Genomic DNA, 25640 nt, shown 5'->3' with positions numbered 1-25640 from the left:
GAGTTGCTGCACGTCTGAAGTGAGACGTGACTCCAGCCTAGGCCTGTAGGTTTTCTCTCTTAGAAACTGAGGTGTTGGGCTAATGAGGAGAGGCAGGTTGGTGGCTGCCTCACATCTCATTTTGTTATAAATCAGCAGGCACCCAGAGCTGTCACCTGCTCCTCAGCAACATTCCTGGTCCTGGAATTTAAATGTAATTGTAGTTGTCAGAAGTTGTCAGAAGTGTGAGTAACCTCTCTTTTTATCAACAACAACTCAAGACTGCACCTCTTGGGTAAAAGTCAGCTTTTCTTAGCAAGATGTGAACATTACATTTAACAAGGAAAATAAGCTCTTTCTGCTCCCACATGGATCCTGATGGTAGAATCACCCTTTCATTGTATGATGTGAGAGAACACACTGGGGCTAATTTCTCATCATAACTCATTGATATTTAAAGAGCACGATGATGGTGGTTCCAGTTCTGTGGATACAGTGCTCAGCTTTCAGATTTATCTTGCACCAGTCACTTGGCATTTGGGCACCCCACAGAGTGAAGCTACAGGCACACCTATTGCATTCTTTTCTTCACTTAAAAGGGAAAGAAATTGAGAAAGCTGTCATAATAACAGTTACTCCTGCCGGCCTGCCATACTGAGGAAGGAAATAAAGTGAGTACATTGCCCAGTTGTAAAGGAACATGTAGTGTTTCATGTTTAATACAAGCCATATTACAGTAACTGCTCTTAGAAATCCCTACCATACTGACTGGTCCATTGTATTACACACTCATATTAAGAAGCAATCCCTGCCCAAGAGTGCTTGCAATTAAACATGAGGCTGACAAAGTGTTGTCCCCTGAGTATCTCTAGTGTATTCAGGCACAGGTCATTAAAGTGTTTCATTGCCTAACTACCACTGAGGATTATAGCAAAGTCAGAAGCTGAAGGCAGATAGAGCCCTGTTCCCATGACTTAATCACAAATAAGCCTTTCATCTCTTTGCCTTTTGAATGCTCTTCTGAGAACATCAGGTTCTACAAACATATCATGTGTCTGTCACTGGACAAGCCACCTGCCAGCAGCTCTCCCAGGCAGGCAGGGCTCCATCAAACAGATAAACTGAAATGTTAGTAAAGTTGGAAAAACCCAAGCCAAACAAAAAGAAACAAACCCCACACCAAACCCTTGAGATTGGAAATATTTAAGGGCAATTTACAGAAGTCTCTTCTCCAATATGCTAATGAACTGAAGAATCAAAATCACTTAACTTCATTTACAAATCATGAATATGTATCAGTGCCTTTAAATGAAAGGACTACTAAAACAGATATAGTGTTTGTTCAATTCATTAAAAGGAAGACAATTTATCAGGAGGTTTTTTCCACTCTTAAACTAAAGCTATATGCAAAATGTTGGGAAATCAAGACCTTGCGCTAAATTCTGCTGCATGATGAATATTTTTATAATCCTAATTAGAACTAGTCATTTAGTTCAGCAATTTCCCCCAATCTAGCCAATTTGAAATTAAAATAGATGCCTTGATTACAAAACTCATTAGCAAAAAAGCACCCTTTTCGCTAACCAGTTCATTTGGAATGCACAAGCTGAATGAAGTGAGGAGCACTTGTGTTGTCAATAGCTGTAAGTGAAGTGAGCCTTAATTGTTGGCATTGTGAAGTATTTGTATTGCTGCCTGTTTCATTGCAGTATAATATATCATTCGTTAAACGTAACAAAAGTAGTTTTAAAATGATTTAATTAAGTGGTGTTGGTGCACTAGATAGTTTTTATAAAGTCAGATGTCACAATTGTTTGCATTTGAAGTATCGATGGGCATTACTGTCGGAAAGAAGACGTATGACTCTACATTTATCATTCTGATTATGATAAGCCTGGCAGTTTTAACAGAAGATGAGAAATTAAATTATGCAACCCTGGCTCTACTTCAGAAATGCCCCATGAATTTTGTCCTGGCAAAATACTGAACTTTGGGTTTGTGATGATTTGTGGTGCCAAAAAGAAAGTAACGACTCGTGACACTTGATTTAGTTAGAACAGACTTTCCTATTGCTTGTTATTTATGTTATAGATACTTCATGAGCAGGTTTTACTTTGAAAAGGGAAATACAGAGATAAATGGAGCGAGATATATTTGATTCTTAAATGTGCTCTTCTTCTGAAGCAACCTCATTTATTGTGTAACAGAGCAAGGATCCCCTGGTTTATTCCTGGGCCATGCTAAATCATGGCTGTATATTGATTTTATCTGGAGCCTAAGTGGGGTGAAGAGTGGTTATAAATACAGCAGATGGGAATAAACATGAAGGAGTGAAAAAGGGTGAAGAATAAGAACACCAGGGGCATGATTTATTTTGCCTGACTGTAGAGATCTAAAATGTTGCAATGTATACATACATTAGGTGTTGAGGCTTCACACTGTAGTTGGTGGTGATCTTCTAAGTGGTGTTGATTGATTTCTGGAAACAAATGTAGGTGACTATTTTAGGGTAAGGTAAATTGTGCCTTAGACTCATTTGTATTGACTAGGCCTCCACTGACTGTCAAGGCAGTAATTTCCTTTCCTAGGATGTAACTATTTGCTATATTACTTGAGATTAGGGGACTTGAAACTAGCCCTGCTGTCTGGATGTGTGCAAAATGGATTACATGGGATATGATTCCAATATGATCAAAACAGCAAAAAGCATTAAGTTTCCTAGCTCCTCCTATCATGCCTATAGATTATAATGACCTCCACCCTGGAGGAGAGACCAAACATGATGTGCAAACTGAGAAGGAATTCACAGTCTTTTGTTTTTCTTTATCAGGATTCATTTGTGTAGATGTGAGTTACCTGCCAGGCTGCTTCAGTAAAATGAGATGAACCCAGAAGGATTTCCCAGGCCTTTTTTCCCTTTTCTTGCTTTCTCTCCTTGTTTTTTTTTAATCCCCATTCCCTTTTATTTGCCTTCCATATTGCTTTTCAAAGCTCTTCCTCAGTATTTGCATGTCCTTATGACAACATTAAGTCTCTTCTAAAATCTGTTGAGCAGAATTAGATGAAGAAAGAACATTTGCCAAGTGTTCACTTCACCTCAGATATTTGCTGATGCTGACCATGAAAAACTTGGTTCCTTTCCCCTCCAGAAGTTGACTCAACGTGGGTGCTTGAGTTTAGAATGTGACTTTTCCGCAGTAAAGAACAACAGGATTAATTTTGCCTAAAACATCACAGCTAAAGTAACAAGAAGAGCCTGTGACAATGGATGTAAACACTTGTGAATTTACTAAAACTTATCAGAATAAAAGGCAACCCTGACCTCAGAGCAGCCAAATTGTTTAGTCTGGGCCTAATTTTAAGGTTACACATAAATGCTTTTGTGATTGAAGGCCTTTAAGGATGTAAGCCTTTACACATTAGGATGTGAAGCGGCTATACAGACTGGCTTTCAGTACTGCAAAGTGTCTGCAAAGACATACAAGGTATGTGTAGGATTTTACTCTTGGGATTTTAAGTAATTTCAGTCTCCTGGGTTTTGCTGCTCTCTCATCTTTCTTTAATGCTTCAGGACATTAAAGCTATAGCTTAGGGAAGATAGGTCTGCCAGCACCTGAAATTATTGCTGTGGGCATGTAGAATTGAGTACAGAGGGATGCTAATTCCCTTGGACTAGAGTACCTGCTGGGAGGTGAAAATTAAGAAGCTGTTGTTTTGTTAACCATTAGGGTCATTCTTTATCCAGAAGGATTTGGGACCCAGCAGCTCCCATTACTATCAGTGATTCAGGCAGCTGTTGGAAGTCTGCCCAATGGGGACTGTTCTTTCTGTCCAGGTAATGGTGGCATTTATTAGTATTTGTACATTGCCTTGACAATACAAGACCCCGCTGTTGAGAAATATTGCACATTGGGATGGTAGTAGGCTACTTAAGATAATATTTTCTTCTTTAAAGTCCTTAAAGATGGGTGACTGGGATGGCACAGACTAGTGTCCTTGAGGCAACCAGCTAGATGGATGATGTCGAGGGGTAGAGGTTGTAAGATCCCAAGTCTCAAGCTCATGAAAGGAGTTATACTTAAATAAATATTCAAGGCCCTAAAAATTATCCTGCTGAAGTATTTAGAAGAGTTCTTGGTTCTTTTAACACCTTAAGAGAGAGTGCAAAGGAGAAGACGCTGCACACATTTTCTCAGGAGGTACTTTACTGGTAAACTTTAGGAAATAAGAGTATTTGGCAAAAGTTTAAAGGGGTAACATTCAACCAAAACAAAGCATTCCACCAAGCATTGACTTAGCACATGCTAACCCATACAACTTAGTAAAATCCAACCCATCCAGTCCTAAGTCACCCAAAATATTAAGAAAGGAGATTAAGAGAAGAAGTAAAGAAAGGGACAGAAAAAGAAAAGCAATAATTAATATAATAATCCAGTGTCTCCCAATCCCCCCAAGCAAGCACCTTACATGCACAGTTGTTACATGATCAACAACCAAGAACAGGGACAGTCTGTGAGGGTGCTTCCTGAGGGATGCATTTCCGTGTGTTGGACTGGGAGCTTGCAGTCATGAGTAGGAACAGCAGGCCTGGAAATAGCAGGCTATCCCTTGCTCTGAGTTCTGCCCCTAAGACAGTGGTCTTTTAGCTTCCTGTTAGGAGCTGTGGAACCTCTGGCACATTTGCATAACCTGAAAAAAAGGCTAGCACTCTGGAAGAGGGCTACGTGAACAATCCAGGGATGGGAACCTTTAGGATGTGTACAGTCGACCAAAGGATTTTCTAGCTTACTTCTAACTGCTCTTGTAGCTGTGCTTTCCATTGCAATTGAGGATATGTAGGGCCCAGTAAGGTCATCAGATCCTGTAGGCTGGTCCTAGACCACATAGAACATTTCTGACTTGGTTTCAGTGGGGATCCTATGACGGCAATACCTACATAATGATTTCCTGCTGGGCATGTTATATCCATATCCATTTAACAGGACACCATTTTTATATCTTATTTTCATCAGTATATTATCAAAATCTTTTTATACAGTTGAAAGAGGCATATCTGAGAGCCAAAGAAACAGAAGCTCCAGAAAGGAGCAGGCAGGAGCTGACATTTCCTCTCCACCACTCTCTTGTGAAATACAACTAGATTTTGTAAATCCCAGGATACCCTGGGGATTTTTACACCATGCAGTTCTTAGTAGTCCCTTTGTGCCATGACAAATCATCTGGTTTACCCAGCAGTGTCAGTGTTACCACAGTCTTGTCCTGGGCTTGTTACCTACCACTGCCATGCAAGGGACATTTAACTGGTTCAGAAATCACAGCTGGATGTTGCCAATACAGGGACAAAGTCAATGAGGCAATGAGAGAGGCTAAGGGCAATTGAAGCACAGGAAGGTGAAGTGAGCTGTGCAAGGTTAGCCAGCTAACCAGTGACAGCTGATTACTCAGAATTCCTGAATGATGTTCTCCTTTCCTTTCCACTGGCCCATGTGATCCTACAAAAATGTTACAGCTTCTTGCTACCCCATGTCTCCCCAGGCTTCAGGCTGTGGCAGAACCTTCTGTGTGGTCAAGGTGGGGCCCCTGTGTGGGAATTTCACATAGTAGTAAATGTGCAGGGTCCTTCTGAAGGGCAGAGATGGTCCTTTTATGTTGCAGCACAGCAGTATACTAAAAACCTCATACATTTAATTTCAAATCGCTTAGTGTCTTTTGTATGTAATACTGGAACCTGGTATGGGGCCCTAGTTTTGTCTCAGATTGCCCTTTACAAATAGGTTTCTCTCTCTTGCTCTCTCCCTTTTTTGAGTAACTACAAACCATCCCTGTCTCCAGTGCTTGGTTTCAGTAGGGAAATGGACCATGTTCTGATCTAATAGCATATCTGAGTTGGTTTACAAAGATGTGTACAGTCACATATGTAGCAGCTGATATTCAGTGTGAGTCCATTGATTTTATCTGGGAAATGCTGATTTGCATCACTGGATGATCTGACCTGTAAACATGTATGGTATTCTTTTCTCACATAAAACAAGATAGATGTAGTTTATGCCTTCCTGTGTACAGGTTTTTTTTCCTCCTAAAATCTGCCTGCTGAGAGATGCAGAGTCTCTAGGCTCATCTGCCTTTGTGCAAGCTATCTCTCATATTAAGGCAACTATCTATTTCTGTTGTTCAGCCTTGACATATGAAAATTTGCCAATATTGGTTTTTAATTTTCTCCTGTTTTCTCCTGTTTTTTCTCCTTTTTTTCCCTTCTGATAGAAACTGCATGTAATCAATATTATTCTGGGGAATAAAGGTACCAGAGGAACAGCTGTAACTCCTTTGTCCCCTCAGTAGGCACAGATGATTCAAATGTCCCATATGTTCATTGGTAATCCAGTGTATGTTTCAGTTTTTCATGATCATTGCGTCAGTAGTGAAAAAGAAGGCCGGTGCCTAGAGTTTTGGTCTAGCACCTCAGGAACTACAATCCCAAGTGTCTGGAAATAATTAATGGGTCCCTTGAAAGTCATGAGTTTGATAGAGAAAAAAAATCAGGAAGGTGTTTGAATTGTTTCAGTTGTCCTCTATTATATTTCTCTTGATGCTTACGTGTCTGAGGAAAGGGTTGGGAACCATGTTTTTCAAATGCTTCCTCACAGTTAATAAAAGTAGAAGTTTTATCATTAAAAAAATAAAAGCAGCAAAACCCTCAAGATTTTCGTAATGTCCTGATTCCAGCATTGTTCTACTGCAGGCCATTTATGCTTCCATATCTTTATTCCTCATTGCAAATGCTGCTGCACATCTTCAGTTGTGTTTTGGTGCACATTTCAGCTGGGTATCCATATTGCTTGTCTGGGAGAAGACTGGTGGCCTGTTTGTACAGGGTGTGCACATGCCTGTGTGCATGTTTGAATTTTTGCAGTAGAAACCCCACAGCAGTTTTGTGACAGTTACAAGAAGTTCTTCCAGAGTAATGAAATTCTTTAGTTTTGTGTTCAATTGATTTTTATAGGACCATGGGTGGCTATAAAATGAAAGTTAGGGCATGATGCAGTAAAATTTTGACACATTCGAAGTATTGTGGGTATGATAAAAGGAGGAGCTGAGGCATCAAAATGAAGGGTGATATTTTTGAGAGGAGGACAATTGATCAAAGAAACAACAAAGCTTAAAGCTTTATAAAAAATTCTTGAGATTCTGTAGTGCAAAAGGAGGAAAGCAGGATCCTTCCCACAGCCTTCTACCTTGGGCCTCTCATTTCTGCCAGCAGCTCAGTGATCATAAACTGTCTGAATATAGATTTTGTAGCATTTTATGTTTGCAGTGTTCAAGAGATAACAGCACGTACAAATAACATGTTAGCAGAATATACCGTGCCCAAGGGGGCTTTCCTGACATATAGTAAAAGAACAATAATGTCATCAAAAGTTTTGCTGCCAAAACAGGACTCTGGCTTCATCCTCTAACACAGCACTTGCTTCAGGCCAGTTGATTTTCTCAGACCTTGGTGCAAATCCACAAAAGTTATGCACACATACCCAGTGGCACAAATGTGATGAGCCTGAAAGCTCTGCAGCAAAATTAAGTCTGATAGTCCCCAGCCAGATGAGCTGTGCTTTTTCTCTAGTGACAGCATGGAAAAGGTTGTTTTATTTTTCCTTTGCCGCCTTCCGGTATGAGTTATGCTGTACCATCACTGTGAACTTAGGTTAACTTCAGGAATTAGAGTTACATTATATCAAGTTTGGTGAGTTGCCCTAGTTTTTGCCTTGAATCAGCTTTGTTTATTGTTGAGGTTTTATGAGGGCTTTTTTCCTTCATTCTACTTCATGAGGTGAATTGAAGGCACCTAGAGTTTGAATTAAATGGGATAAATAGCTTAAATATAGATACCACAGAACATTTAGAAACCTGGAGAGCTGCTGAGAGAGCTTAGTTAGGAACTTCCTTTTTCTCGCATGATCTGCATTTGCAGATTCGTTTGTTCCAAAGGTATAAATGTTGTTTGTTTGCAGGAACTGGGTGATGGATGAATCAAAGACAGCAATATAAATGGTGTGGGCCAGCAGCTCTAAGGGATCCCTGAAACATGCGAGTTTCTCATTTGGTGATTTTTCTGGCAGTGAAGCCTCAGTGCAGTGACAGTTTCTGCTACAGCCATCAAGCTAAATTGTTCCTGATGGTGTCTGGTGTTTACAATGATGCTGTTCATTTGGGTTCCTCCTGCAGTCTCCCTTGCACGTTTGGATCAGGATGAACTTAATCACTGTGAAGTGCAGGGAGGACACCATCTCTCATCTTCCATGAAACCACTTTCTGTTCCCTTCCTACATATGATCTCTAGCTTGTGTATGTGTGGAGATGACTGCCTGTATAATCAGGCTCTGCTTTTCCCTTCAGTAGTTGTCTATTGTTGATGCATGGATTGCCAGGGAATCCAGTCAAAAAAAATTTTGGGTAGATAGAGATGAACTGAGTTACCCCATGGGATTTTAAGAGTGTTATAGTAAGAGCAGTACTGAAGAACATCTTCAAGCTAGAAGAGCCCCTGGTGGAGACTAGAATTGGCCACCAAGTAGGAGAGTAAAGCTGAAAGGAATTCCAAGTTTCTTTATAATATGTTCAAGCTTGCGTCTTGATTCATTATAGGGCAGGATAGACAAGCATGTGGTAATGAAGGTGGCCTAAAAGAAAGAATTGTAGAAGATCGTACAAGAGCTAGGGTAATATTTGCTGAAGCTGCATCTTCAATGCTATCAGAAACTGAAGTTTTCTACCTTGCTTTTATAATTTTTTACTCATAGAATTTATTTCACAGTCACAGTTGTCCTATCAGCTTCTATGTTCTCTTTTGGGGGACATAAGACTCCCATTAACTAAGGTGTGCCTTTCTCTGGGCTGGTTTGGTCCAGTATCTGGCCTTGGTCCCAGGCAGTATAGAGCATAGACTGTGTGTGTGGACCAGAGTTGTCCAGACAGGGATTTCTTCCAGTGTAAAACCCGTACACTTCCTAAGCAGTATCCATTCATCTCTTGTAGTTTCCCAGAAGCTTTTCAGGATGACACTGGGGGCATATCCATGACCAAAGGAGACAGAGGTATCCCAGTGTGTTGTGGCAGCCCATAAATACTTGCTCTGCATCATAAATCCATGACAGAACCCATGGCCTCAGTCTGAGGTGCCCTCATAGGGTGAATGAAGTATAAGAATATGGACAGTTTGTGAGACTGCTCAGACTTTGTGAAGAAATAGGGTCACACAACACCACTGAGAAGTGGGGTGAAGGTCTTAAGGAAGTCTTCAGCTGGCGAGATGAGAACTGTATGAAGAGAGTGGACACCTACCCACTGTCAGGGCTGACCCCAAGTGGGAACAGCATTTTCACCTGTGTGAACTAGATCAGTTCAGGTGTGTGTCTTCTCAGTGTCTGAGGGGTGATGTGTCACACAACTGGGAAACTGTTTTGAGTAACCACCCTTGTCTGAGAAAATGCTGATGAATGCAAAACTATTTTGGGTGTCAGGGGTGTGTGTCAAATAGCATACAATTTAACCTGGAGCAAAATACATTGCTTTCATTTTGCCTAAATGACATATTATGCTTGAGCCCAAAGTAGTATTTCTTTGAAGCCATGTGAAATTTTTTACATGAACAGTAATTACATTTCAGAATAAAATGTTGTTCTAAATACAGTTTCAAAACCTATTCATTAATGCCCATGTACACACTTTTAGAAATGTTTTTTCCACTTAAAGAAATAAATTGGAAAAATCCTATGTAAATTTGGAAGGTGATTTGGTGGTGTGAAATCTCTTTATTTCACTAATCTGAAAAAAACCCTCTGCCATTAAATCCTGTTCTGTGTAATATAGAGATTAACCTACAGATAGTGCCACAGGGTTTATAAAGGAAGGAGGAGAGGAACAGCCAAGCATGTGATGGTAGTTTTATGTCCCACTCTGCCTTATGTCAGAGCCTCTCCTGCTTTCTCCCTTGTAGTCTTATGCTCAATAAACATGAAAGATTGGTCTGTAATAGCAACAAATGTACCCAGATGCTTGCACTGTAATTAAAGGCATATATCACACAATAAAGCACATTTGAATGAAAAATCTTCCCATTAGACCTGTGGTTCCCCTTTATTTCTCCTTATTGTTAAACTTTTGGAGTATAAGCATTGATGGAGTGTAAGGAGGGACTTCTAAAGGGCTGCAGTGTGATGCCACCAGGAGCAAACAAGATTTTCCTTTTTGGGCTGGGAGGGCACAGAGCTCCCTGGTGAAGGCTGACCTGCACAGCAGCATTGGCTTCATCCAGATGGATCCATTTAGCACAGACCTCAGACCAAAAACTGCCTAGTGATTTTTAACCTGAGAAGAAACTGGACAAAGGGACCAGCCTGGCTTGGACACAGAAAAATCAGCAGCCATTGTTGCTGATTCACTCTTTTGTGATGGTTAAAGAGCTGATCCTAGGGGGAAAAAGGAGTGAAGCAGCTGGGGACAACAGGAGCAGCTTGCAACCCTCCTCTACCTCTGGCTGAGTCTATTGGATGCCAGTGGTATATACTGGTAAAGATAACTCCTGGTGTACCTTGTAGATTGTGGTAGCAAGAGGCAGCTCTGCCACCTCCATCCCATTCTGATCTCTTCACAGTTCCAGTATTGTTCCCTCGTTCCCCATTCTGCATCCCTGTCCCTTTCTGTGTCTAGTTTTGCTCTCTGGTCTGCATCGCTGATATGGGAAACTGTCCCCCTGCACAACGTGTTGCTTCTCTTGTCTGTTACCTCTCGATCGGGAAGTAGGGTTTTTTGGTTTCTGGGGTTTTTCCCCTTTTATGTCTTCAGTTTTAAATAAGAATTGTTAACAAAACACTCATCAGAATGGGGGCAGTGGCAACATATTACTTTACTTTAGTCCTCCCCCAAACTTTGTAGCTGATTTTGAAATGGTTAAAATGTCATAGAGAAAGGAATAAACAAGAATCAAAAAAGTTAGCCTTCCCTCAAAATGGCATTTCTATTTATAGTACCTTTTGAAAGTGTCTAAAGCTAAGTTATTTAGAAATGATTGAAATGTGTTTTGAATGACCAAAGTGAACATATTTTTTCCCCAGATTTTCGGTTTAAGAAAAAAATCTGGAGGTAATATATTTCATCTCGGTTCTGAGCTGCTCCAGCATATTTGGAGGTGGGTAGAAAGTAGAAAAAAAAAGAGAGGCTGTTTTTCCTCCAGGGCTGAAACATGCCTTAACTTCTTTGTGATACCCATTTATGACACTGCTCCTGTTGAAACTTGGACTTCTTGTTCCACTGCACCCCAGTCACAGAGTAGAAAAGCAAAAGATGTTCTTCTCTGGGCAGAAATAGCAAATTTTTGGCTGAGTATGCTTGATACCAATAAGGCTTAAGAGAAATTGAATTGTGAAGGTTTTTGAATGGGCTTTTTTCACCAGTTTAATCCACTTTCATCTTTTTCTTGGAGATGAAATGGCGAAGCAGAGAGAGGCAAGTCTTGCTTTGAGCATAAGTTTAAGCAAACTGCACTGCTATGAGTGGACCCATTAGGTAAAAGCATGTATTAAACTATGAAACCATGAAACATGACAACAGTGTATTATCTTAACCTACCTCGTTTCTTTGTAAGTCAGGTCTGGATTTTGCTATACAATTGCAACGTGAAGTCAAACACTTCCAAAACATTTGGTCTTTGTGCAGAAGATCCCTGACCAGTTTCTTACAGTAGTGAGATGGAATCGGAGTTTCTTTTGCCTAAAGACCTACTTTTGCCAGCAAGCATGTAAAATATTTCAGTATATCAGGTTTTAAAGTGGAAAGAGAACTTTCTACTCTCTGATATATTTTTTTTCCCTCCCTGTATAAGACAGATGATGGAAATTAATTTTCAGTGTCCCACCTAGTATACAACATCTATAGTGAAATGAGTAGGTCTTATGAGTCTTAGACATGCAGTAGTCTGGGCATGTTCTCTTTTCATGCCTAAGACAGTCTGGCTGTACCATGCTAGAGAAGAACCTTGGGCTGCAATGAGGTCTCTGGTGCAGCTTTTAATCACATGGAAAGGAAATCAAAGCAGAAAGATAAACTGGCCCATTTGTTTTCATTACAATTACTAGTTTTTACAGCCCTGTGTAAACAAAGCCCATAAATATGATGCTGTTAGACTTCTTTCTCCTAAGTTCAGCTCCACCAGCTGTTTCACAAATCTTTTGGCTTGAGAAGTAGGATTTATTTTTAGCTTCTTTAGCGCGGAGTTGTAAAGGATGCTTTACCTGACTTGTGATTTGTGGCAAGAGAAGAGTGTGATAAACTCTTCTTTCCACTATTTAAAGATCCAGAAGTGCTTCCAAGCTTCAGATCTTGGCACCACTGGAGTCCCAGCAAAGCAAGGTGGCAAGAACAGGTATTTCCCTGGGAGGAGGTGTAAGAAATAAGGACAGATAATAAAATTGTTCTTGAGTTGGTCATCAGCTTGAAGGTGATGTTAGCCTTTTTGTCCGTGATGGCAACTGCCTGACACTCCAGAGGTGTCTCCCTAAGGCCCAGGCTGAGGGGAATGGTGGAATAGAAGGAAGAGAGGAAGAGAGGAAGGCCCTGAATCTTTCCTTGAATGCAACCTTTTCAACTGTGAGTAATAAAGCCCCTTTCATGGCAAGGGTTGCTCCTGATATGGTTTCAGCCACACAACAGAAGTATGTTAGACCTGAGTTCTGCACCTACAATGGTGCAAGTAGCATGTCCTGCCAAAAGGAGAACCTGAGAAAGGGGTTTGCATAGACAACACAGTTTAAACATTATACTGGTGCTGTGAAAGGGAGAGGTATCTGTCTGTCCTTAAAAAAGGAGGGATGGATGATAGGCAAGGAAGGCAAGATGGAGGATGTGATGTAGAAGTAGAGTATGTTTCTGTGTTACCAACTACTGTCTTCATGGCTACACCAAATCTATGCTGTTTGTGTTCTTGGTTTTGTTGTTTTTTGTTATTTTCTCTGTTGAGGCTTCACAGTCTGCTCTGCTCCCAAAGGCATGCCATACCAGTTCCTGAGGGCAACTTATGCTTCAGAATTGTTGTAGTGGGGTCTACGCAAGTGGATCTAGCATGTGAGGCTATGAGAAGGAGGAAACCCACAATTTTATGACATCTCAAATGGAAAAATTAGTAAGAGGAAATGATGTGTATTGTGGATATTGGTTAGAAGTCTTTGGGTCAGTCTTGGCTATTTGGGAGTTAATGTTCCAACCTGAATTTCTTGGGGATTTCAGGATCTGGTTTCTATTTGTATGAATGAGGAGTTATAGGGAGATAGTGTCTCAGGGATTCATCTGGAACTGAAGGAAAAAGATACCATATTCAAATGAAGGCAGCTTGGAATTTCTGTGCTAAATTCAACAAAGTGGAGCGCACGGATCTGACTTTCAGGAGTAGTCTTGCAGTGGTTGAGTAGGAGTAGCTGCTATATTGGAGTTACTTGAAAGAAATATGAGAAGGAGAAATGCAGTTATTACTCATATCCTTTCAGTTGCTGAAACAGTTATCTCGTATGGTGCAGTCTCTGGTTTAGTTTTTTTCTGTTTAGTTGTTTGTTTTGGTTGGTGGGTTGGTTTGTTTTTGTTCTTGGGTTTTTTTCTCTTTACAGACAACTTTATTTAATTGTTCCTAAATCCCATTTTAGGCATGGAAAAAAGATCTTTTTTTTTGCAGTGGTTAAAGTGAGGACCATCCATTCATTTTATACTGAATATTGTTCCAAGATCTTGCAGAATGTTTCTCTTGCAGTACTCAGCTGCTCAGTGTATCTTCAGAAAAAAATGTTGATGTTATCTCATGAAACATTTTCACTGCAGTTTAAATTTGTTACTGTGGTGGGCTGACCCTGGCTGGATGACAGGTGCCCACCAAAGCCACTCTATCGCTTCCCCCCTCAGTTGGACAAGGGAGAGAAAATCTAATGGAAGACTCATGGGTTGAGACAAGGACAGGGACAGAACACTCACCAGTTACTGTCACAGGCAAAACAGACTTGAGGAGATTATCCTAATTTATTTCCAATCAAGTCAGAGTAGTATAATGAGAAAGAAAACCTAAATTTTAAACTACCTTCCCCAATCCCTCCCTGTCTCCTGTATCCCAGAGGTACTCCCACCATCGATGATGGGCTTGGCCTTGGTCAACAGTGGGTCTGTCTTGGAGCCAGCTGGCATTGACTCTGTCAGACATCTGGGAAGAAGTTTCTAGCATGCTCTCACAGAAACCATCCTTCTAGACCCCCTGCTACCCAAACCTTGCCATGCAAACCCATATAGTTACACGTGTCTCTGTTGTACCATGTGACGGATCAGCTCTGTCAGTTGGCAGACATGGCTTATCTGTTCTGTATTCTGAAGATTAAAAAGTATTGTGAATTTTTCCTCCAGTTCATTTTCCTTCCAGGAGTGAACTTTCTGGAATTTTAATGATGGCACCTTCTTCTTTTGGAATTTTGTCTGTAACACAGAAGTGTAGTGGAGACAAACCTTGCAATTTTCTGAGAGTTTACAGCTTTTTCTGAGCCTCTAATTTTTTTCTAGTGATCATGGTCATTTTCCCTCTGTAGAGAAAATGTAAGACCCTGCAACAGACTTTCTTTTCTGAGTTATTCCTTGCAGTACATTTGCATACAGTCCAATTTCCTGCTGAAATGTTGACCTAATTTTATTTTTCTTCTGTCCTGGTTTGAAATTTTGGCAGGAACCCTCCACACATCTTGTAGATTTTTCCCACCAGCTCTGGCAAAGAAGGTTTTAGTTTGCTTTGTGCTTTTCTGGGATCAGAGCCATCTTTTCATGTAAGCGATCTGATCTACTGCTCGGGATCATGCTCTTCTGAGGCCATGGCAGGCCAGATTAATCTGACCCTCCTCTTCCATCTTGTGTAAGCTGCTGCCCAGTTATTACCACTAGACTGAGTCTCACTCTGCAGCATTTATTTTGAATGCATCTTCCCATCATCAGCTGGATGTATTGTCTGGGGGGAGTCTAATTTTTTGTGTAATGAATGAATTGTTTCTCTAAGTGCATATAGTCTAGCTGTTCTTCCTCACTTTGTCTGACACCATTATTTGCACTCCAGGGTTGGCTGGCAGAGAGGAAACTATGAGATTCTCACCAGATGTTTTCTGAGGCCAATAGATCTGATTTCATAGCAACAAAGAGTATTTGATTTTATTTGCTTATAAGCTCTTTATATATGTTCCTGATACCCTTCTTGTGTGCTTAGGCATAAAATTCTATAAATATAAAAGGTCTATAAATTACTTTAGTCTGTCATCTATTGCTTTTCAGTCTATATGTGACATCTATATGTGCTTCTTGCTGTGGTAAAGTGTACCCAGGCTCTTGTATGCCTAGTCTTTCTTCAGCTTGCCTTGAATCTTCATTCTTCTTCATACTTCCCCCATGAAGACCAAGCAGGTCAACCTGGAAACAGGGAACCTAACATGAAATCCATCTCAGCTAAATCATGTGTCTGTGGTGGGGTCATTTCCTTCTGCACTAGTCACTGCTGGTTGTTTTTAGTGTCTTTTGAGAGAGGTGGAGGATTCTAAGGCCTGAATAAAAAGGAATTTTAGAAGTTTCTTGCCTGTCTAAAAATGAGCCTTGGTGACTAGCTCAGATGTATGTGACTAACATCAGGGGGTTGAAGCTCTTCTTGGGGTTTCCATGTGTTTCCTTCACTACACGTTCTCCTCCCCTCTCTCTAAGTAGAATTTAAGCAGACCACTTTCTCATATTGTTCCAGTTCTGAGAAGCTTTGTTTCTCAGGAAAGTCATCCTTTTCAATTTTTTTGCTAGCTCTCATTGGCAAAATAAACAAAACACTCAAAACAAACCCTGGACAAGATCACCCTGAGAGTTTGTACTGGAGAATTTCAACAGCATTTTTCATATGGAGCTCTCTGGATGTATGTGTGTATATCTCCTTCCTTTACAGCTTTGTAGTTCCGACTGTGTTTCTGGCACATTGCATGTGTTTATGGCACAGAATCTGACACCAGGGATAAAGCTGCATCTTTAAGGGGCTTGCCACTTCACTTGGAAACAATGCTAGTGTGAAATAAAATGTTTCAAGTATTCTTAGAGTTTGAAGAGGAAGCATTCTGCCTGTGCTATGTAGTATCTTTATGATTCAGATTTGTGCTGAGCAAAACAAGCATGAGTTAAGGTTCTGGCCTGTGGTGAAACAAAGTTCTATATCACTTGGGCTGCCAATGTCTTTGCTCGCACAGATTGTGTTCTTGGTAAAAAGCAGGGCTGTGTTGGTGGATGTGATACGCCTGGTGCTACGATCCTTGAGTGTGGAGTATCGTGCTGCTGTTTGGATAAACATTTGCTATTTACAGCCTTTACGTTTTTAAATGAAAGATCTAACTAGGCTCCTGAATACAGGCAGATTTTGAGCAACCTTGTCTAGTGGAAGGTGTCTCTGCCCATGGCAGGAGGACTCGAATGAGTTGATCTTTAACGTCCTTTTCAAACCATTCTATGACTCCATGATTTTTTCCCCTAGTACTCAGTACCCATTTTCAAAGACTGTAGCTGTACTGCTGAACTGGGGTGACCTCAAAGCCAGGTGGGGAAGCAGAGTTGCTCTTGAATCCTACCAGTGTCTATCACCAGACACACTAACACAGGGTTGGTACTTCAGGGCAATAGTTTGGGTACTTCATTAGGCATGGGAGCACATTAGAAAATACGTTTGTCCGACACACAAAATGCTGGACCCTTCATCTTCCTGAATCCCATCTGTACTGTAGCAGTGTCACATGCCAGTCTGTAGGCAAGCAGGGATTCTAGGGCCATGACTAGTAAATACTCTGGCTGTCTTGCTGTAAGGGTAGATGAGATTGATAAGTATCATTCAGATGGGCTCAGTAGGGTATCTGAACATTGTGTGTTTAGCACCTTGTCTTTCAAGAAGCTCCTGAAACCTGTCAGCTCAAAGAGGTGCAGAGGTTGCTGGGATAGGCCAAATGCTGTGACTGTGTTTATTGAGGTGTCTCTGTAGTAGATGTAGGATTCTGAGTTCACTTTCATATAAAAAACCCCAAATTATTTCACCCTTGCCTTGAGCCAGGATTTTGTCCTTCTGTTTTGGGTCCTGCCTTGGAGTTGCTCCTTAGACAAATCCTCCACGTGCCACTCTTCAGCTGCATTGAGGGACAAGAGCAGTCCATACAAACATAAAGACCCATAATGGTCTTAATTTTTCAGTCATCAGAGCATGTCAAGTAACACAAGGGGGTTTCAGAAAGGGCATACCCTCACAGTACACCCTCATGGTACGCTGGAGTCCCTTCCTCTTGAAATGATGTGTTGGAGTGCTCTGGGAGGTGGAAATGCCAGAGATTATTTGTCACTAAAGAGCCAGAGCAGAGCTTTAAAAAGGTAAAACCTTGGCACCTTACTTACCTTGTTTCTTTCCTTTGCTTAGTATTCAGCCTTCGGACAAATTAATCTCTATTGAAATCTGCTGTACTTACCACTAAATTTGTTTTCTTCTCTAAAAATATCTGTTCTGTCATGAAGGGAGATAAACAGAAAGTGTAGCCATATGTTCAATTTTAGTGCATACTAGAAATCTCTTTATTGTATGTTTTATTTAGTAATTCAACATTAACCTTTACATTTGCATCTGTAAATAATACTATAAAAGTGAACTGGGCCAGAGAGGCCTTTTAGGAATTTGTTCTTTCGTAGAGCTTTAAGACTCACTCATCTGGTTAAAATTCAAAGTGGACACCTAGAATAAAAAGGTGAATAAATACAAAAATGTTATTGAAATTAATAGTATCCTCCTTACCTCTTTATCTTAAATCACATAAGGCTGCAAGTTCAATTTAATCCTTCTACCATCAGTCAGTCCAAGCGCTAATAGAGAGAAGGGAGGAAAAAGCCAGACCAGTAGCTGGTTTCTGGTTTTTAACTTGATATAGAGAAGGATGCTCCCTGAATGAGACACTGGGAGAGATGAGTAGTTAGAAAGAGATTATGTTTCATGCTGCTGAGCTATCTGTAGCTACTGCTGTTAGGCTGCTGCTGCAAAAAAAGGAAATGCTAGGGGCAAAAGATAAAAGAGAATCCAAGGAAATGGATGTATTTTGCTAATCCTTTCCTCTCATGGCAATAATGGTTAATCTGTTGCAGAATACAATCAGGATGCTAGACCCACTTGCCCTTGCTTGTGAGCGTGAGTTAACTGAAGGTAATGAGTTAACTAAGCTGCCTGGAGCCTGTGATTTGCACAGCACCATGGTTGTACAGCCCCAGGGCTCAATTTGTGAGTAGTACCTGCAGCCAGGAAATAGAAAGGATGACCAAGTTGTTTGATGCAACCGATGCAACACTGTGTGCTGAGGTCCTTGTATGTGTCAACCATGTCAATTGACTCAAGGAATATTACTGACAGGCACTGTGATAAAGTCAGGGCAGAGTTGTAGCACTTGTAGAGTTTTACCTTTGGAATGTGGATTCTCAGTTATTGTTTCTAAAAATCCGGATGTTCCAAGAAGGTAATTATCTTAATATTGACTTCATAAGCATAATCTTGAATTTGGACAAGGACTTCTCTTCTCCTGGCTCCTTTAATTAAAAAAGATAAGCAATGCTTTATTTTGTATCTATGCAGAATTCCTTTTGGGGCAGAGGATTCTCTACCATATTTTTTTAGACAATCACTGTGATTGGTTGACCAGAAAAGCCGAGGAAGTCCAGATAGTGTGGAGTTTACTGCACTATCTTACCTTATCTAGTGAGAATGCTAAAGAAATATGGCCAAATTAGAACATTCAGGTGATGTCTGATCTCCTGAAGAGCATGGGGCAGAAAATCTTTCCTAATAGTTCTTACCCCAAGCCTGGTGATGTTGGCTGGAGTGAAGTCTACATAATTGAAACCCTTTTTGACATGAAGATTGGAGGATGCCTGCTTCCATCTCTTTTCCCCTTATATGCTTTACTGGCAGCTTGAGCTATTGTTGGCCAAAACTGGAGTTCCCGTTGGCATAAATGCAAAGGACTGATTCTTTTGTCTTTACACATACCAGTTGCATTAGATACTTGATGGGGTCTGAATTTCAGGTTTTGAATTTCCTTTTCTAGCTATACACTGCTTTGGTTGTGTAGTTGAGTATAAACATAGCAAAAATTAATTAACTGCCTCAGGCTTTGGACACTGCTCAAACAGCCCCTTCCAATCATTTTTCTAAATTGTTCTATGGTCCAGCTCCAATGTGGCTGCTGCATCTCTGTGGTCAAAGAAACTTTAATATTCAGTGCAAGCACATGTAGTTTATCTTCCCAGTCACATTTAGCCATTCATCATAGCCATACCACAGTCCACATCACTAGGTTTTGAACCACTCTAATCTGAACATGGACCTGCCTCCAATTTGCAAATCCAGTTACTCAAAATCAAATCAAATGCAGAACCTGTAATGATATTGTTTTCCTATTAAGGACTTAAATTTGGGTATTACAAACATCATCTAAGTTTTTCAGCTCAGTTATCTACCTCCTTAGCCTGCAATCAACCTTTGTTTTGTTAAGCCAGAATTTATATCAGATGAAATTTGTTTGAAATCCTGTTCAAAATGCTGCCTGATATTTATTTCTCTGTAATCTAGTAGTAAAGCATAGTAGTTATTTCTCAAAGTGTATTTTTTTTTCTAAGAACCAAACTTGCTCAAAGTTGGAGAAAAGGATCTTACATATTTTTGATGAGAGAGTGCATTGTGGGTGATAAACCATTTATATGGAGAATGAGGTTTGTGGTATTAAGCAGAGTATGCATGAAGCAAACCTATGTCTGAGACTTAGTGTGGAGTTTCATGGAAATTTGTTTACATTACAGCTATTTCATTTGTTAACCAGAAAGACTCAAAAAGATCATTATATTGAAAATTTGGCTTTCAAGAAGAGCCACTTCACTATCTTTAGTGTTTAACTAATGAGCAGATTGATTTCTAACTTATCTCAAAATTTAGACCTCATTCTGAATATTAGAAGATGCAAATTAGGAGCAATTTACTTTTTTTTTTTCCCGTACAGAAGAGATCTAATTCACTTCATAAAAACAAATTGCAGCATGACCTTGAGTATAGTCACTACCTATCACATCAAAGTCATGTTGACTAATCTGATTTGTCTTTCTTTCTATTTAATTTTAAGAATTTATAGGTCAACAATCACCTGCTTCCTGTTGAGCAGAAAAAAACAGGGGGGAGCCAGATTTGTTATATGGCAGCCAAAGTGAATGTGCTGACAGCTGAAATTGGGAAGCACAAAGATGTTTGAAAAGGTTTTGGAAGAGTCAACCTGCTTTTGATTCTCAGGAGCTCAGGCTGGGTTAAATGTGAGGGGAGGACATTGCCTCATTAGCCAACCCTGGCAACAAGGCTGATCAATAATTGTGTAGGGCAATCCATTCATGTTCTTTAATCTGAACCGCTTTTAATACTTTATCTAGCAACAGTTTTTATTCTTCTTTCTTTAAGTTTATACTTCCTCTCTCTCTTGTCTTTCAGCTGTACAGCTCTATGGACTTTGGAAGAAAATGGCAGCTCATGCACGAGCGGGTCACCCCAAACAGGTTTTACTGGTGAGTTATTGCCTCTGAATTGGATTGCTTTGGGGAGGTCATGGAGGGGAGAAGGGCATCTAACTTGAAGGGACTGGTTGCTTTACCTGAACATTAAGTATACCGTTAATTTTGGTCATCATCAATGTTACATGCTCAGTCCTTAGTACATATCTTGCAGTGCAGTAGTCTCATGTTTGTACCTTACCTGAGAGGAGGTGGTATCCTTTACAAACAAGTACAAGTCTTTTGATAATTGCAAAATTATCAAACTCTCTCTTCTTTGTTGTATATCTACTTACAGTAACACAGAGAAACTGCCCAGAGCTTCAATGGCAAAGCTATCATCATTAGACTTCCTATTTTTCAACTCTTCAGAGAGCTACTTTAGCCTAGAACACAGTCTTTGTGCAGAGCCAGCCACTCTGACCAGTCTCCTTATGCAATCTTCATGAGAAAGGATGATTCAGACTCTGCTTTGAATCACTCTCTGAGGAGACAGTTTCTCTCTACTGACTGGTGAGAGCCCAAGATCAGCACACAGTTTGCTAAAAATCTGTTTTGTGACTCAATTCCTTTCCATTTCCCAAGTGTCAACCTCCCAGATTGGGAGAGTGTCTTAAAATCAGATGGTGAAACAAATTGAGTTCCCATGTGCAGCCTCGTCCATCTCAGATGTCTCTTTTCCAAACTTTCCTCCACCATGTGAAGACCCAAGAACTGACTTTTAGAGAGAAAGAGAAAACTGTAGTTTCTTCTGTAGCTGAACTTAGATTTGGGGCTTGGATCAGATTTTTAATGCTGTACTTACTACATGCCAGATGATGGTGCATGTGAATGTGTAGAAGTGCTGATTTACAGAATCTGTGTATACTTAAAAGAGGTGTCTTGTCATTAGGAACAAAAAAAAAAAGAAAATCATAATATTAAGGAAGTGGTCTTATTTTGACTGGTTAAAACTAAGAAGGACTTGGATAACTTAAAAGTTGACTCCCAATTGCAAAGCATGATTTATATATCTTAGAGTCAAATTCTCACAGAAATTCTTGCACCTCATTGAAAGCACCTGGAATCCAGGCCCAAAATATCTATGGATTGTATCTGCAGTATTTCCACACCTTGTAGTGGAGATAGACAACTCATAGGATTTTTAAATTATCTACGTCCTTCTGGAAATCTCCCTAAACAATTTAAGACTCCTACATTTAAAACAAGGCTTTTTGGCACCAAGTCTGGAGACTTAGTGTTCCTGTGGATTATGGACAATGTGAGAAGGTGTTTGAATACCAAGAAAAAGAAATTACAAGGCTCCTAAGTCACACAAACCTGCAAAATATATCAAATATCTACCATTTTGTCTGACCATACCATGTTACTGTTCCATATTTCCATAGTGAAGGAAAGGAAGTTGTTATGTTCTCCTGGTTCTGGTAGCAGGTGGATGATTGACTTAACTATTAAAAATCCTTTGATTTCAGTATTCATGCTGGATGCACATGACAATGGTGAGTGTAAATCCTCTCCAAGTGAAATAGAATAGTTGGTCCTTGGGAAAATTTTACTATACCCTTCAAATAATACAAGTGAACTTAGGGGAAAGGCTTTCTTGGAGGATAAAGTGCAAGGGCTAAGCTGACTTGGAAACAAAACAGAATCTCTTTTTAAAGGACAGGTTGTGATGTTGTGGTTTATTTTCTACTTTCATATAATATTGGCTAGTTGCCTGTTTGTCCATTTGACACTCAAAAGTGTATCCTTTCCACAGTTTACCTCATTTTTCATAGTCTTTTGACTGCATAATTTGAACACTGTTTTTTAACACTGCATTATACAATGTCTCTGTTTCAGGTGTCTTTTTCTCTTAGGAAATGTACAAGTTTTTCATAGTTAAAACTCGTAAGACATAGACCTAGAAATCTTTATTCCACTCAGAAACAGTAGAATCCCACTGACAATAAGCTTCCCAAGAGAGCAAATTAGGTTTTTCCCAGAGTTGGAGGGATCTGAACCAATTCATAGTGCAAGCATCAGAGGTATTGAAATTGTGGAACGTAATAACTTTCATTAGCTGATTTCTTTCTTTTTTTTCCTTTTCTTTCCTTTTAAAGCTGCAAGCTGTGATGGCTTACAAGCTCTGGCTTGTAAGATCTGTACAGAAAAAAATGCAAGGAGACCATTTTAACCTCAGGAATTTGTTGATTTCTTTTTATTAGGTTATGAAAGAGAGAAAAGTGGGCATAACTAGAGGCTTCAGAGGGACATGAGCCACTACTCTTTGGAGTTCATGAAATCATAGAATGGTTTGGGTTGGAAAATAATTTAAAGATCATCTAATTCCAACCCCCCTGCCATGGGCAAGGACACCTTTCTCTGGACCAAATTGCTCAAAGCTCCATCCAACCTGACCTCGAACACTTCCAGGAATGGAGCTTCCACAGCTTCTGTGTACGACCTGTTCCTGTGTCTTACCAGCCTCACAATAAAGAATTTCATTCTGTTGTCTGTTCTAAATCTACCATCTTTCACTTTAAAGCCACTATTCTTGTCCTTTTACTACACGCCCTTGTAAAATGTCCCTCTCTGGCTCTCTTGTCACCCCTTTAGCTACTGGAAAGTTCTATAAGTTCTCCCGGAGCCTTCTCTTTTCCAGGCAGAACAATCCCAACCCTCTCAGCCTGTCTTCATAGAAGAGGTACTCCAGCCCCTAGATCATGTTCATGGCTTCCTCTGGAATCACTCCAGCAAGTCCACGTTCTTATGCTGGTGGTGCCAGAGCTGGATGCAATGTTCCAGCTGGGGTCTCACAAGAGTGGAATAGAGGGACAGAATAACCTCAATTGACCTACTGTTCATACCTCTTTTGACACAGCCCAGGATATGGTAGGCTTTCTGGATTGCAAGTGCACATTGTCAGTTCATGTTGAGTTTCTCATTAAGCAACACCCCCATGTCCTTCTCCCCAGGACTGCTCTTGATTCATTCTCTGCCCAGCCTGTACTCATGCTTGGGTTTGCCCTGACCCTGGTGCAGGACATTGCACTTACCCTTGTTGAGCTTCATGAGGTTCACACAGACCCAACTCTCAAGCTTGTCAAGGTCCCTCTGGATGGTGTCCCTTCCCTCCATCATGTTGACAGCACCACACTTTGGTGTCATTGAGAAACTTGCTGAATGTGCACTCACTGTCCATGTCACCAGCCTATCACTGTCCATGTAATCAGTCTATCAAATATTACATTATTGAACATTTTAATTAAAACTTATATGAAAGTTGAAATAATAATGATAGGGAGATGCCAAAATCAGAGGTAAGCTGCACATTTGTGCTGCTCTGCTCAGGTAAGCATCCTTCATCAAATGGGACAGACTTCATCTGATTTGAATGCAGCTGGCTTTATCTGAGGCAGGCTTTGTTGAATGTTTTTGCCTTCAAAGCATGACTTTCATCTCTCAGGCTGCTGAGAATGGGCTTGTGAAGACTGTAAACTTCACCTGGTTCATAGGATCAGTCAGCCTTACACGGAAAGGTCTTATTTTTCTCTCTGAGACCTTTCCAAATAATTATACACTCTCTGAGAGAGCTCACATATAGAGACTTTAAAGCCAGGATAAAATTATTATTGCTTCTGAGCTCATGAGACTGGGATGTGAATTTTCACTCAGCAGAGTAAGAAAGACCTGTCTGTTAGTCATGGACACACAAATCACTGTGCATTTTGGTGTAGTTCTACCAGGCAGCATCTATGATGGCTCCCCATTGGTCAAAACCAAAGCCCTAAGCTCCAATCCTGATTTGTGGCATTGTGTCCTGGCTCTTTCCTTCAGCTTCTTTCCTTAGTCCTAGGTATTTGAGCTACTCACGAGTTTGTAGTTTTGTGTTTTCATCCCATATGGATGTCACAAGTCCCACACTTCATGGAACATCTCTCATCAGTTCCTGAGCCCTCTCAAAGTTTGTGCACGAGCTGAGCCTCCGGGCCACTCATAGTTATAAAAACCTAGGATTTGAGATCTCTACTTTAGTAGTAGTGATTCATTTGTTAACTACACCCACTGATGGCAGTGGCAGAGCTTGAACAGAATGCATTACTTGATGTGAGTACACGCATCCAAATTTGGCTCCCACGTGCCTTGGCCCCAGAGATTTTAATAACTTCGGATCCTGTAAGGCTGGAAATAGGAGCTTACACTAATGTGATACAAAAATTCCAAGATCACTCATCTCTCTGAAATTACTCAAGATAACTGGAATCAGCATGGGTGCAAAGTTTATTAAAGACCTACACAATGTTCTCTTCTTCCAAAACACATTTCTGCAGCTCCTTCTGGGCCCTGTTCATTTTATCTCACTATCACTTAGACACCTGTGCTGCCATGTGGAGGGATATAAAAAAACAAAGTCCATATTTTGTACCATAGAAATGGGGAAGTTTCCTTGTCTGTAAAACACATGGTGTGTTCTGTGCTGACTAAATGCTGTTGCTGCTCTGATAAAAACTCAAAGGACTCAATTGTCCTTCAGTTGTTTTACTACCTCTGCTTTTTCCTGTGGTGGTACAATGGGACTAAGCAGGTGAGCAGGACAGTTTGGTTGATAGGGCATCCACAACTGGACCACAGTTTTTCCCTGCCATCTTGGATGACTCAAGCTGACTTTGCCTTGTTACCCCCTAGGTGAGACTGGGATAGGAGAGCACCTTGAGGAGTGTAGTGGGTGAAGTACTAAAATATTGTAATATGAAGTACTACAGTAGTGGATTAAGAGCATTGGAGGGCAAGAGAGAGTTAAAAGATGTTTTAGTGGCATATGAAGTCTTTTTATCATCTTATGGCTTAATTCCTTAAAATATGGAGTTTCTCCAGGGGAGTTTTCTGTCTAATCAGCTAAATGGCTGTGAATTTATCCTCTGTTCATCTGTCTTTGGAGGCCCTTGTGTTTGCTGAGCAGACACAAGGATCACTATCCTGTGCAGAGGACAGAGCTATATCCCTTGAGAGACCCACCCCCTTTCTTAAGGTTTCCTCAGGCTGCTCTTTAC

General features: G+C 40.5%; 1 protein-coding gene across 1 annotated transcript in view; it reads left to right on the top strand.

The window, feature by feature from the left end:
• SORCS3 (sortilin related VPS10 domain containing receptor 3) overlaps positions 1-25640 on the top strand; it is a 288897-nt gene that overhangs the window by 158300 nt on the left and 104957 nt on the right. Inside the window, exon 5 of the mRNA XM_027738740.2 lies at positions 20549-20622. Within this exon, the coding sequence (XP_027594541.1) occupies positions 20549-20622 (74 nt within the window). The remainder of the gene's footprint in view (positions 1-20548; positions 20623-25640) is intronic.

This window comes from Pipra filicauda, unplaced genomic scaffold (genome assembly GCF_003945595.2).
Source record: "Pipra filicauda isolate LSUMZ 115617 unplaced genomic scaffold, ASM394559v2 scaffold85_size2586006_pilon, whole genome shotgun sequence".
In the NCBI taxonomy this organism is placed as follows: Eukaryota; Metazoa; Chordata; class Aves; order Passeriformes; family Pipridae; genus Pipra; species Pipra filicauda.
This window is presented reverse-complemented; position numbering and strand designations above follow the sequence as displayed.